Source organism: Microcebus murinus, chromosome 12 (genome assembly GCF_040939455.1).
Source record: "Microcebus murinus isolate Inina chromosome 12, M.murinus_Inina_mat1.0, whole genome shotgun sequence".
Classification (NCBI taxonomy): domain Eukaryota; kingdom Metazoa; phylum Chordata; class Mammalia; order Primates; family Cheirogaleidae; genus Microcebus; species Microcebus murinus.
Window position 1 is genome coordinate 27,641,778 of NC_134115.1, and position 14,996 is coordinate 27,656,773.

The 14,996-nt window shown below is 36.4% G+C and overlaps 1 protein-coding gene across 10 annotated transcripts in view; it reads left to right on the forward strand.

The window, feature by feature from the left end:
- The window catches only part of TRPM3 (transient receptor potential cation channel subfamily M member 3), a 529,331-nt gene that overhangs the window by 375,696 nt on the left and 138,639 nt on the right, over nt 1–14,996 (forward strand). For all 10 annotated transcript variants that reach the window (XM_020289309.2, XM_076008638.1, XM_020289312.2 and 7 more), the window contains one exon: nt 10,767–10,839. In XM_020289309.2, coding sequence (XP_020144898.2) covers nt 10,767–10,839 — 73 coding nt within the window. The remainder of the gene's footprint in view (nt 1–10,766; nt 10,840–14,996) is intronic.

Below are 14,996 nucleotides of genomic sequence, written 5' to 3' on the forward strand. Positions count from 1 at the left end.
TTTTAGGTGCAAAGTATTCTTTTTATCAAGGTGCATTGTTCTCTTCCCTGCACCAAGTCAACTTTGATTATGCGAAAGAGAAAACTAAAGCTAGTATCTGCTTAAGGCCTTTTATCTCCAATTGGGATTCCTGTTTGGATCCCTATCAAGGATCTTGAATCATTCCATATCTTGATGAAGATGAACTTTTGCATTTTCTATTAATCACTCAATTACTTCAAACTATTTTGAATATTAATGATTCATCAGGGAAATATTATCTTAAACTGGTGATTTTTAAAAGTCATTGCATTGTAGTGATTGAATTACTTATTGGGTCTAATTCTCTCCCTCTCCTCCTGCTCCTATCCTCAGGAAACACATTGCCAAATTCTATTAAGAAATTAAATAGGCAAATAGAAAACATTTCATGGGTGTCTCTTTTAATGAAAGTTCCAGAGGTAGCATTTTTATTGTCCTTAAGCCTGTTAACATTATCGTAGGTAGGTTTTACAAATTCTTAGAACATCATAAGAACTTTCTTTGTTGATTACCTATTGTGTAGCTATGGTATTTTTCTAAAATGCTCAGGCATGTTACACACCATTTGTCAGACTCAAATAGCATCTCTTACATATCTAACACAGCATGAAATGATTGTGGAGTGTTTCTTTTTATTTTTGATAGATAGAGCTAAAGTGTCCTTGCAACTTATAGATGTTTTTCAGTCCAATATCATGGTTGTTTTCATTTTCTAAAGCTCTTTTCAATCTCCTTGTCTATTTTCACAGATTCATTGCTCACTGTGACATAAATATAAATCACAAATTAAGCTAATTAATAGATACATTGACAGTGAGTCAGTTTAATTTTCCCAATATATTTTCTCGTACCCTCATCTTGTTTAACGGTAAGACCTGCTGGGTTTAAGAAACAGAAAGTCCATGATTAATTCAAGCACATATACTCTGTTTTGTTATTTAGGTAGCGAGTATACTTATTTGTTTCCCAGAAACTGAGCTAAACTGTCTTCAAACATAAAATTACTTTCCCCAAATTATTTCTGCATTTCTTTTTTAAAAAACTTTTTGTTGAAGTAAAATATACATATAAAATTTAAAATCTTTACCATTTTTAAGTGTACAGTTAAGTGGTAATAACTATATTTATATTGTTTTTTCCCCTTCATCCCTCCTTCTTACCTACCCTTCCCAGCCTGTGGTAGCCACCAGTCTACTCTCTATCTTCATGAGATCCACTTTTTTTTTTCTATTTCTTTTTTTTTTTTCTTTTTTTTTGAGATCCACTTTTTTTAGCTTCCCCATATGAATAAGACCATGCAATATTTGTCTTTCTGTGCTTGGCTTATTTCACTTAACATAATGGCCTCCACTACCATCCATGGTGCTGAAAGTGGAAGGATTTCATTCTTTGTATGGCTAAATAATACATTGTGTATATATACCAAATTTTCTTTATCTACCCATCTATTGATGGGCCCTTAGGTTGATTCCATATTTTGGCTATGGCGAATAGTGCTACCAAAAATGTGAGAGTGCAGATATTGCTTCAATACATTGATTTTCTTTCTTTTGGATATATACCCAGTAGTGGAATTGCTAGGTCATATGGTAGTTCTATTTTTAGTTTTTTGAGGAACCTCCATACTGTTCTCCATAATGGCTGTACTAATTTATATTCACACCAGCAGTATATGAGAGTTCCCCTTTCTCCACACTGCTTGCCAGCTTCTGTTATTGCCTGTCTATTTGATATAAGCCATTTTAACTGGGGTGAGATGATATTTCACTATGGTTTTGATTTGTATTTCTCTGATGATTAGTGATGTTGAGCATTTTTTATATACCTGTTGGCCATATGTATGTCTTTTTTTTTTTTTTGAGAATTATCTGTCCAAATCTTTTGCCCAGTTTTAAATCACATTATTCGGGTTTTCGCTATTGAGTTGTTTGAGCTCCTTATATGTTCTACCTATTAATTCCATGTCAGATGGATGATTTGTATATATTTTCACATATGGCTTGTCTCTTCATTTTGTTGATTGTTTCCTTTGCTGTGCAAGAGCTTTATAGCTCGATGTAATCTTTTTTCTTTTATTTTAGCATATTATGGGGGTACATGTGTTAAGCTTACCTATGTTGCCCATGCCTCACCTGCCCCCTCGAGTCGGAGCCTCAAGCATGACCATCCCCCAAACATTGCACAAGGTTGATGTAATCTTATTTCTCTATTTTTGTTTTGAGGTCTTGTACAAGAAATCTTTGCCCAGACTAGTAAGGTTCGTTGATTTTGTTTCTTTTCAAAAAAGACCTTTTTATTTCATTGATCTTTTGTATTGTTTTTTGTTCTCAATTTCATTTATTTTTTCTCTGATCTTTATTATTTCTTTCCTTTTACTAATTATGGGTTTGTTTATTCTGGCTTTTCTAGTTTCTCAAGATGCATCATTAGGTTGTTTATTTGAAGTCTTTTTACTTTTTTGATATTGGTATTTATTGCTATAAATTTCCTTCTTAGTGTTGCTTTTGCCATATCCCATAGATTTTTGGTATGTTGTATTTTCATTTTCATTCATTTCAAGAATTTTTCAAATTTTCTTCTTAATTTTTTCATTGACTTATTGGTCATTCAGGAGCATGTTGTTTAATTTCCATGTATTTGTGAAGTTTCTGAGGTTCTTCTTGTTTTTAATTTCCAGTTTTATTCCATTGTGATCAGAAAAGATACTTGATATGACTTTTTTTTTTTTTTTTTTGGAATGTGTTCCCTACTTGTTTTTGGCCTAAAGTATGGTCTATTCTGAAGAATGTTCTATGTGCTGATGAAAAAAATGTGTATTCTGCAGCAATTGAGTGAATGTTCTGTAAATGTTGGTTAGACCTAGTAAGTCTAGTGTGTAGTTTAACTCCATTGTTTCTTTGTTGATTTTCTGTCTGGATGATCTGGTTTTTACTGAGATTGGGTTGTTAAAGTCCCCTACTGTTATTGAAGTATACCTTTCCCTTTATATGAGCTCCTTTATATGTTATATGCTTCTTCTCTCTTGCTACTTTTAGGATCTTCTCTTTGTCCTTGACCTTTGTGAGTTTGATTATTGTGTGCCTTGACATAGCCTTATTTGAGTTGAATCTGTTTGGTGGTCTCAGACCTTGTGACACCTAGATATTTATATCTTTCTCAAGTTTTGAAATTTTTCTCTTATTATTTCTTTAAATAAGCTTTCTCCTCCTTCCTCTTGCTCAACTCCCTCTTGAACACCAGTAATTCTTAGATTTAGTCTTTTGAGGTAATTTTATATGTCTTTTAGGTGGTCTTTATTCCTTTTCATTCTTTTTTCTTTTTTCTCATCAGACTGTATATTTTCACATCACCAGTTTTCAAGTTCACTGATTTTTTTTCTTCTCTTGATTCATTCTGCTGCTGAGAGCCTCTAATGAATTCTTCAGTTCAGCAGATGTATTTCTCAGTTCCAAGATTTCTGTTTGGTTTTTATTGTTATTTCAATCACTTTGTTAAATTTCCTTGATAAATTTCTGAATTGTGTTTTTGTGTTATCTTGGAGATCACTGAGCTTTTTCTTAAAACTGCTACTTTAAATTCTTGGTCAGAGAGCTCACAAATCATTGTCTTGTTGGGGCCAGTTATTGGATTTTTGCTTTGTCCTTTTGGGGAAGTCATGGTTCCCTTTTTGCTTTTGTTTCTTGTGGGTATATATGCCTATGTCTGTGCATTAAAGGATTGGTTATTTATTCCAGTTTTCTCTGTCCAGCTTGCTTTGTTTTTTATTGGATACATTTGCTTAGCAAATCTTTATCTCTAGGTCACTGCCTCCTTTTCAGCCCTAGGTGATGCCTTAAGCCCAGGTTTGCCTCAGCTCTAGTAAATAAGCAGAGCACAGCCTGTCATGATTGGGGGAGGTCCCAAAGTGATTATCTCAGCAGTATGGAGAGACTGGCTAGCGATTTGTGCCCAAGGGACCTGTGGAGCATACCTCCTACAGTGTGGTGCTGCTGAATAGCCACTCTGATTTTGTGTCTCCTTTGGCTGAGTTATCGAACAGGGTTTCCAAATCTAGGGGATGATTGTTGTCTCTGCCTGTCCTCAGGCACTTTTCTACTTGCAAGCATTCATGATGCTTCCTATGGGTTAAGGCAAGGACAAGTCTCCCGCCAGGGAACCCAAGATGGTAGGAAAGCTGGTTGACCTCCTCAATCTCACTTTTTCCAGTGTAGAAACCATGAGTTGGGGGAAGATTTTCTGTGTGCTTGATACAGAATGAAGAGGAGGGCATCACAGATGTGGAAGTCCAGTTCTCCTGTCATCTGCTCAGAGTTTTTTCACTTCTCTCTGGCCCCAGAATCTGTCTCATCCTCATATTTGAGTTCTGGATTGTTGCCCATGAAATCTAGGCAGTGCATGTTTGGTTTTGGTTTTCTGTGGGGAGGCAGAGGGAGGGAATGGAGCCAGCTTGCTTTTTTGCCACCATTGCAAAACTGGAAGTCCCTTATTTCCACATTTCTGTTTCATTTTTCTGTAATATATTCCTACTTTGAGTCTTTCTCTATAGTATGGCATAATCTACATGGAACCAAAGTTTAAACATTTTGGTGAAAATGTTACTTTTGGGTTAATTGGGGCTGCCTATATCTCAAAACTGTCACATTCATAATAAGTCTCAACATATAATGTCTAAAACTCAGGCAGCCCACTTTCTATCACATAATGCTTGACTAAATGTTTAATTCCTGAATGATAATATAGTGCCATGTGTCTTGCGTTAAAATTGACTCTTAGCACTTATGACAAACTCTTGGTCTATGGACTAATACACCCATTTGCTTTAGCTATGTTTTCATTCTTGTGTGAAATATTCTATTTTTTAATTTTTATTTTCTTCAAACCAGTCTCCCAAACACAACCATTTGGTAATAATTCATCCACTCAACAAATGCTTGCTGAGCAAGGACTAGGACTCCTGCCTGCAAATAAACTTCTCTATAATGCAAAGAGACATGTGCAAATGCAAGAAAAGAAGGGGTTGAAAGCAATATCCTAGAAAGCCGTAGAGAATAACAGAGGCACAAAGAGAAAGTAAAGGTTTGATCTTAATTATATGGAAGGCTTCTTAAATGGCACGTATCAAGCAAAAAGCCTGTAGTCTGTTCACCAAGCAGGGGGAAGTGTATTTCAGGAAGAAGGAACTGAATGAACAAAGGCAGAAAGGCCAGAAACAACATTAGGGGCCCTGAAAGCAGCAAGATGCTCTCAGCACAACTGGGACATCAGGTCGTGACTGTGGTGGTGTGGTGGTGTGGTGGTATGGTGTGTGTGGTGGTGACAGCAAGAATGCAGTCAGCAAGAGATAAAACTGAAGAAAGAGCTGGGAGTGTGACATTGGAAGCCCTGCTAAGAATATTTAGCTTTATTTCATAGGGATGGCCACTAAAAAATTATAACAAGGAGGGTGATATGATCCGGCATGGAAGATTGCTTGAATAGCTGCATTGAGACTAGAATGGAAGTGGGGAGGGACAGGACCAGAGTTTGGAAGACCGGTAAAGAAGCTACTGCAATTGTTAAGATGCTGAACAAAGGCTGTGAAAGTGAGGATAGAAAGAAAGAAGTAAACAGGAGGAAGAAATCATGCTGTAGAGAACTTTTCACAATCTGGCACATAATATATTTTACTTACTTTCCCTCTGTCTTCCCTTTCTGGAATGTAGGTTCCATGGAAGCAGGGATTTTTTTTGTCAGTTTTAGTTCACTACTGTATTCCCAGCAACTTAACAGTGCCTGGCACAGAAGAGATACTCAATAAATGTGTTCAATGAATCAATTCCATGCAGGGTGAGGTGAGGATGACAAGTGTGATGCCCAGATTCCTGACTTTTAGGGGTGCACAACGAGAGCAAGAACACAAGCAGAGAAGCTGATTGGCAGGCAGGTCAGAGGGGCAGAAAATAGGGGGACTGTGTCATTTTGAAAGATTTTGCTACCCTTCAACATGAGAATCAAAATCCCATCTACGATAAGGTAATTTCTCCACAAGAGAGCAGAAAACATAAGCTATCAAAATGAATTTTGGGGGAAAGTACTTTTTTAACAAAATGTTTTGATGCTTATTCTTTTGGGTCTCAAAAAACACTTTAATCTCCCCGTATTCCACCATGCTTCCACAAGATCACCAACTATGTCAAACAATTCTGAGAGTTACTTTTTGGGTACATGTTAAAAATACCAATTTTATAGTAAACAAAAAATCAGGCCTTACTCAATCACCTGTGAAATAGTTATATGAGTAACGTCTATCTGATCCAAAACTTTTTCTATTAAAACTTACATTGGTGAGATTGCTAGAGTGAGCATATGTGCCTATTTCCCTTCCTGCCACTCATGTTCAAATGACACAAAAAAGACAAAATGACAAACATATGTATTTCCTAAACAGATCTCTGTGTTCAGCTTGAAGAGAGAGGGAAAAGGATACCATATTAGGAAACAAGAAATTTTGAGTGATTTATGAAATTTTCAAGCAGGTATAGAAACTAGAGTGTTCAAATTATTATAGGAGAAAAGTATGTACTATGAAGTTAAAAGTTATTCCGGTTACCATTCAGGATCAAAATAAACCAAGGCAGGGAACAGGAGAGGGTCCTGGGAGCAAACTAAAAGTAATGAATTAAAGGACTCCCCTTAGAATAACTAGGCCCAGAAATTCCATATCTACAAATTTTAGGCAACAGACATACTCACCCATGTGCATACACAGATATTCACTGCAACTGTGTTCGGCAAAAGATGGAGAATGATCCAAATGTTCATTAGCAGAAGGCTGGTTAAATAAATCATGGTACATGCATATAATGAAACATTATGCAGGCAACAAATAATGGTACCCATCTCCCTGTGGTTGAATGGAATGGTCTCCAGGATAAACTGTCAAGTGGAAAAAGCAAAGCGTAGAAAAGTACATAAAGCTTGCTGCCACTTATGTGAAATGGAAACCTGTTTGTATGTGTATAGAACATCTCTAAAACTGGAAATACTGGTTTGCTTTGTTGAGGAGAACCAGAATACTGAGGACAGGAGTGATACACTTAATTTTCACCATTTGTGTTTATATTACCTGTTCAAATATATCATATTTTTAAAGGCAAGAAATAGTGTGGAAGAGAAATGATAAAGTCGAGAAAATAGAAAACATAAAATAATTTGGGAGAAATAAGACAAAAAAAATCAGAAATCATATTAAGTGTATCTAGAGTTTTTCCTGTAATTAAGAGAGATAATTGGTTTTAGGAGAAAAATCTAGCCTTGCTGTTTACAAGATATTAATACATACCTCAAATGCAATGACACAGAAAAGTGACAAATAACCAGATGGAATAATATACCAGACAAATCCTAATCCCTCAAAAGTATATGTGGCAATTATAATATTATAAAACAAAATATAATACAAAGCAACAGCATTAAATAGGAAGGGATGATATCATATGTTGATAAGAAGTGTAATCCACAAAGAACATAGATTATCATGAATATTTACACATTTATAAAAAGCTTCAAAACATACTTTGTTTTCAAAGACTGTTTATTTTCAAGGGATAATTATGAAGTGTATAATCATAATAAGAGATTTTAACATGCCCTCAGAAGTCAACAAAGAAGACAGATAAGAAATAAGTAAATGCACAGAGGATTTGAATTTAAAAATAGTAAGTCTAAACTATTTTATATATATTGAACTCTGTATCTAGCAAATAGAGAATGCACACTCTTTTCAAAGTACCATGTTTACAAAATGCTGCACAAACCAAGGAATTTTTACCTACATATCATACTCCAAAGCTACTATTTTGATTCATTGCCCAACCAAGAACATTTAATATCACCTGATTTTTTTGCATCTTTGCCAACACAGGGGCTTTGGTAGGAGATGAAGACTGGTTTTTCTTGTTTGACTTCTTTAATTCTGAAGCAGGGATATAAATTATGCAATTAATATTTTTAAGCATTTTAATTTCAAATAACAAAGTTTTTGAGTCATGATGAAGATGTAATATCTCAGGTCAGCCAAGGCAAAATTATAAAATAACTTTTTTTTATGGAGCCTCCAGTCTCCCTTTGGTGCTCCCTTTTCCTCTTTTTAAGACACCCTTCTCCCTCGCAGTTTCACCCCCAGGTCCTTGGGTTCTTCAACCCAAGCATATCAGGACTGGGCATGAACAGATGGGCAACCATTGCTCCCACATCAGCTTTCCAGAAAAACTTTAAAGCCTTGTTGTGCCATAACATTGCAAGTTCCTTGACAAACAACAGTACATATGTTCATAGACCTTTCCCCAGAAATCCTTCAGAAACTCTACATTTATCTATCTTTCTTTCACCAACCTCAAATCTTAATCTGTTGCTAGAGAAGCCTGATAATCTTGTATTTCAGGGTAAATTTAATGTGTCTATTTGCTGCCTCAGAAGAATTTCCATCTGAAATGTTATCTCTAATTACGCAGTGAAATTTAGGCATCAGCAGAACAAGTAGGTCAGATGTTTAAAGAACTCCATTTGATGCCTAATTTCTTAATTCTCTTAAACAATGAGCTCAGATGTTATCCTGATTCTCCTCAGCTTGCTACCAGCTAACTACAAGATACATGGTAATACCTTTCAGACCAAAACCAGCCTTGGCTTAAAGAGTTCTAATAACTTAAAGAGTTAGCCAGAGTTCCACCTTAGCCTCCTGGTTCTTTCTCCAGTGGATCCCAAATTTTCTTCTCAATTCAGGCATCCCTTCCTGAGTTCAGAGTATTAAATAGCTGCCTCTCAACTCCCAAAGGAGTCTCTAGGAGTATCAATAGTGGTTTGGGACAATGTCCACAAGGCACCTTGGCCAAACCCATTGTTAAACTGAAGCAGATTTCTGTGCAAATTTGAGTTGGAACACACCCCCTCCTTACAATCCTTACCAGAGATCACAACTGTGGCCCATGACCCAAACATAGTGCATAGATGCATTTTGTTTGTCTCTCTATATTTTTTAACTTTTTGAGTTCAAATGTCTATGGAGGTGTTTCAACTTGCAACATCTGCCTTAACACTACTCATTCTAGGCTCTGACCTTGGGACATAAACAAGTACAACAGAGTCAGGTAGCTCACAAGTCAGGTGCTTGTTTTATCTTCCCTGCCACATCATTTCTTTTCCCAATATTTAAGGCACAGACAAAAAGGTGAGAGCTATTGAATTCCAATCACAACTGTCCTTATAGCTCAGTGTGTGACCTTAAACAAGTTACATTATCTCTATGAGAGACACTAGAGGATTTCTCAGGCAACTAATAGTTTAACAGCCTATGATTCTTTGTGCTCTTTTCTCTCCACCATAGTGACAAAACTTAGAATTATATATTAGGAAATCCTATTATGACTACTTCCTATGTAGTTCAAAATAGACAAGCACTATTATGATTCCATTTTACAGATGGAGAAACCTGACACATGAAACAGTTAAGTGCAATAGTAACTCAGGATGGATAATCAAACAACATGTTGGCTTCCCTACAAAGCTTCCTCTGACTTGGAAAATAAAATCTTTGTTATTTTTAAGCATTATTTGGGACTTTTTCCTCCGCCTTTTTCTCTACCATTAGTTGTTACTATCCCAGAAGTTGAAATTTATGCCTGAGGCGCCACATAGTTATGTTGTCTGTATATTAAAATGTCATTTTGTCAGCCACCCTCTATCTGTATCAGTCAATCCACGGACTTTGTGACAATCACGCTTTTCAATGAAAATACACAGTCAGCCGTACTCTGCCAACACTACCATGTACTTTTACCCATTTGCTTTGGTTGAAGTTATCTTCTGCTCTATTACATGGGTCTATGAGCAGCTGTACTGTGCTATGTAGGACTTCTGGACCTGGATAGCTTAGTCTTATTAATTTCTCCATCTGTCTATAATCTAAATGTTCAAATCAATGGTGAGTTGATTACATACTTATATATATCTATCTTTATGTATATTCATATATTTATTTTGTGTATTTACATAAGATTAGCAAGAGTGGAAGGTAACGTATTTGAAAATATACATCACTATGCTTGACACATAGAAAGGCCCCAAAATCATAGTTTTATTTTTTTTCATTGGGGAGAAGGCTGTCTTAGTCCATTCAGACTGCTATAACAAAATATCAGAAACTGGGTGGCTTACAAACAACAGAAATTTATTTCTCACAGTCCTGGAGGCTGGGACATCCAAGATCAAGGCTCCACAGATTCCTGGGCTAATATATTTATGTTTAGGGTCCATAAAGAGCAGCTTCTAGCTATGTCCTCACATGGGAAAAGGGAAAAATCAGGTCTCTGAGGCCTCTTTTATAATGGCACTAATTTTATAATGATCACTAATCATGACCTAATCATCTCTCAAAGGCCCCACCTCCTAAAGCCATCACATTGGTCCTTCAGTTTCAACATATGAATTTCTGGGGGACACAGTTATTCAGACCATAGTGGGGATTATATTATTATAATCATGACCAATGCAATAATAAGAGGTCTCTGTTTGGAAGTTAATGAAGTATCTTCCTCTTAAAGAATTACAGAGCCTTCTCATTAGATTCTTGTTCTATGTGCTTGCCTTGTGGTTAGGAATCTACTTTATAGATAGTAACATGGTCTCTGTTCAGATGTGGTCTCATTGACTTAACTTCTTTCAGGGGAAAAATGCATTGCTAATGGTCACCTTGTCTCAAATTGCAGATTACGGTATTTCGGATGGGATCAGAAGGACACCAAGACATTGATTTAGCTATCCTGACAGCTTTACTCAAAGGTAAAAGAGTTTCTCTGTCCAGAGAATGCAAAAAGAATTTAAATGGATTAACACAGCAATGTATGTCTTTTAATAGTGGATATAATCCCAAATGATACTATGGCACATTAAGTTACTGATAACATAAGGTACCTTGCCTCTAAGACACTGTTACTGCTATTAAATTCTCCTAGAATAGATCTTTTATACTGTGACTTTTACAAGATTTAAATATACTACAATTCATGTTCCACTGAATTATAAACATATATAAAGAAAAAGGCTGACATAATATGTAAAGCACAAGATTACCTGAGGTTATTTAATAAAATTATTATCCTATCTACTTTCAAAAACCATTTGACATGGCATATGTGTGTGTGTGTGTGTGTGTATGTGTATATATGTGTATATACACACTCACACAAACAGTACATTAAAAATGGAAAATCAAACACCATAGAGAGGAAGGGAGAAAGAAATAAACCAAAAAAAAAAAAAAAATATATATATATATATATACCAAAAAATATATATATTTATATATATAAATAAATCAAAAAATATATATATATATAAAGACAGTAGTCTTTGTTATAGTTGAGCATTAAATTTAACTTTCAGCTTCCTGGGAGTGAAAAATAAAATGGAAATACTCTGAGTTGTAGGATTTTGATTTATAAGGTGAGTGTTTTCCTATTCTCCAGTCCCAGTATTACAAAGGTGTCTCACTACATGTCTCATCCTTGGAGCCATATCCAACAGCAGTTTCCTGTAGGTTCCACAGATCAAATCCCATCTTTAATGTGCCCTAATGAGTATATTACACTCAACTAACAATTTTCAGTATTCAAATAAACAAGAGGAAGTTGCCCTGCAGCACTAAAATTCAAATGGAAGTATAAAACAAAACAAATCCACAAATCTCACTGAATGTGGTTCTGGGTTACAAACATCTCTTACGTTGTCCCTTGGCCCCATAGTCTGTCTGCTGCAGTGTTAGCACCTGGTTGGTCACTACCTGTGTGTCGTCTCCCTAGATTATAAACTCTATGAGGGCAAAGAATGTATCTTGTTCATGACTACATCCTCAGCATTTTGCACAAGCTTAGCACTGATAGAATACCATCATCTTTTTTAGTAAATGAAGAGATTAATGATTTTTCAGTGATTCAGGGACAGATTCAGTATTCCAAAATTAAAATTCAGAATAGTTAACTCTTTCATTCTATTTTCTAGTCTGCATACTCTTCCTCCACTATTAATATTTTCTTCAGGCCTCATGATGTGGCAGCCACTGTGCTAAGCTCTTTGCAAATACTGTAAACATTGATTACTGCAACAACTATGTAGTGTAGGAGCTATTTTTAACCTCTATTTTATGGATGGGGTAAGTGGAGCTACAAGAGGTGGTAACTTGGTAGAGGTTACAGTGCTAGGTAGTAAACCTGGATGTAAGTCCAAGTATGTCTAACTTTTCACTATACCACATTCACTATACCACCCTTTGACAATAGTAGTCGTCTGTCCTCTCCACCCACTCCCCAAATACATATGTGCACGTTCATTCAAAATCCTCATTACAGCCAGGCGGGGTGGCTCACACCTGTAATCCTAGCATTCTGGGAGGCCGAGGTGGGCGGATAGCTCAAGGTGAGGAGTTTGAGACCAGCCTGAGCAAGAGTGAGACCCATCTCTACTATAAATAGAAAGAAATTAATTGGCCAACTAAAACTATATAGAAAAAATTAGCTGGGCATAGTGGCGCATGCCTGTAGTCCCAGCTACTCAGGAGGCTGAGGCAGAAGGATCCCTTGAGCCCAGGATTGTTTGAGGTTACTGTGAGCTAGGCTGATGTCATGGCACTCTAGCCCGGGCAACACAGTGAGACTCTGTCTAAAAAAAAAAAAATAGAAAAGAAAAATCCTCATTGCTTTTCAAGAGGTTCACAATCCCATGAAGTGTATCATGTGCCCCAGGTTGAGAACCTCTTCTGTAAAGCATTTCCTTCCCGTGAACAAAAAAAATACAAACACTGTTCGCATTTGGGACCAGGACTATGCATGGGCTGAACCACAAAGCCTACTATGGGCTCCACTCTCCCCTCATCAGAGACAAAAATAAAAATTTGAGGCAAGTAACTCTATGATAGTTGCTCTTCTTATATAAAGATTTTAAAAAGTAATTATGTTGGTAACTAACATTTATTAAGGACTTGCTATGTGCCAAATAGCATGCATTCCATGTATAAATTTGTTTGTTCTTTGCAATAGTTCAATTGTTAAAAAAATTGTTCAGTTTTTACAAGCCCCATTTTATAGATGAAGAACTTAAGGTACAAAGCAATTCAGTAACGTGCCTGAGATAAGTTGGCCAGTAAATGGTAGGAACGGTCTGACTGCATAGTCCTCACTTAGGTACAACACTCAGGTGTCTCTGTCTCATTGATAATAAGAAATGAAACACCACTTTTATGACTCTGGTGAAACTCATGGCAAATGGACAGGTGATTCAATTGTTGGGAAAAATATATTGTTCATCATAATATCTTCTGTTGAAAATATTTTCTTCCTCTTTCACCAATTTGTGAGACTTTAAATTGTGTTTCCTCTTTGAATCCGTCTCAGAATTTATTTGTTGTTATTATAGAATAGTTGTTTTCCAACTTTTTTGAGCATGACACCCCACGTGAAATACATATGAAGTACATTAAATAATATTTACATTGACAATATGTGATGAAATTGGATATTTTCTATTCTAATCTATTCTGTTCTTTTTAATGCTGATTGTATCCCACTAAATTGATTTCACAATCCACTGATGGGTCATAACCTGCAGTTTAAAAAACACTGCCATAGAAGATTAAAGAAAATCATGATTGCTCTAAGAAATTAACATTTCTAATCACTATAATGAATATTATATTTATGCAGCAATTGATGCTAATGGGAATTTATGCCATTAAAAGATTATAATGTGTCGATTCTATTTTGTGAAGGCTTTTAAATGTTCTCAAATGTTGACCCAGTTGATATGTGAAGGGTATCAAGCATAATGCATTTGCTGACTTCTTTGGAGGCCAAGAGCATACTTATATCAGTTTCAAACTCTGCAATGTGTTAAATTATTCTCCCTATGTGTTTTTTTAAAATTATGCTTGTGCACGTAACATGGCTTAATATTTAAGTTTTATAATTATATTTAGTTTTCAATTATCTAATGCATGGAGAATCTTTGTACAGTTCATTTTTTATTCCGAGAAATCTGAGAAATGTCTGAGAAAAACCAGAGGCCAGGAGGAGGAGAGAGCTACCCACTGGTCCATACATCCAAAGGCCAAAGGCAGGAAATCAGGAGGCTGTGAGAAAAATGCATCTTTTCTGCTCCTTGCTTCTAATTCCATTGGCTTTGATCTTCTTTGGGAGCCTCATATTATGCATTAGAGGATACTGTTTATATGAGACAGACTTATTAAGCGTCTGTTCAGAACTGAAGAAAGAAAGGAGACAAAAAGAATGTTGTTTCAGGCTGGGCACAGTGGCTCACGCCTGTAATCCTGACACGCTGGGAGGCCAAGGCAGGAGGATCACTTGAAGTCAGGAGTCAAGACCAGCCTGAGCAAGAGTGGGACCCCGTCTCTACTAAAAATACAAAGAAATTTGCTGGACAACTAAAAACATATAGAAAATATTAGCCGGGCATGTCTGTGGTCCCAGCTACTTGGGAAACTGCGGCAGGAGGCTTGAGCCCAGGAGTTTGAGGTTGCTGTGAGCTAGGCTGATGCCACGGCACTCTAGCCCGGGCAACAGACTGAGACTGTCTCAAAAAAAAGAATGTTGTTTCAGAGATGTAAAAGACCCATAGTTCCTTCAAATGGTGACCTGGGGTGGCATTGGAGAATAATCAATGTCATATTTGTCCCTCACACTAAGGTGACTGCTTGACGAGGGTGGGGGTCTGACACCAGAGACTATGCATCCTCCTCCTCCATCAGCCCTCTCCCGCCCCTGCCACACACAACCCGGAAGCCCCAAATACGGGATGTCCAGTTATTTCTGGAAGTTTCAGACACAGACCAAATAATTTTTTAGCATAAGTATATCCCAAATATAACATATACAAAAAAAAAAAATTTGCTCATTATTTGCCTGAAATTTAAACTAAACTGGGAACCC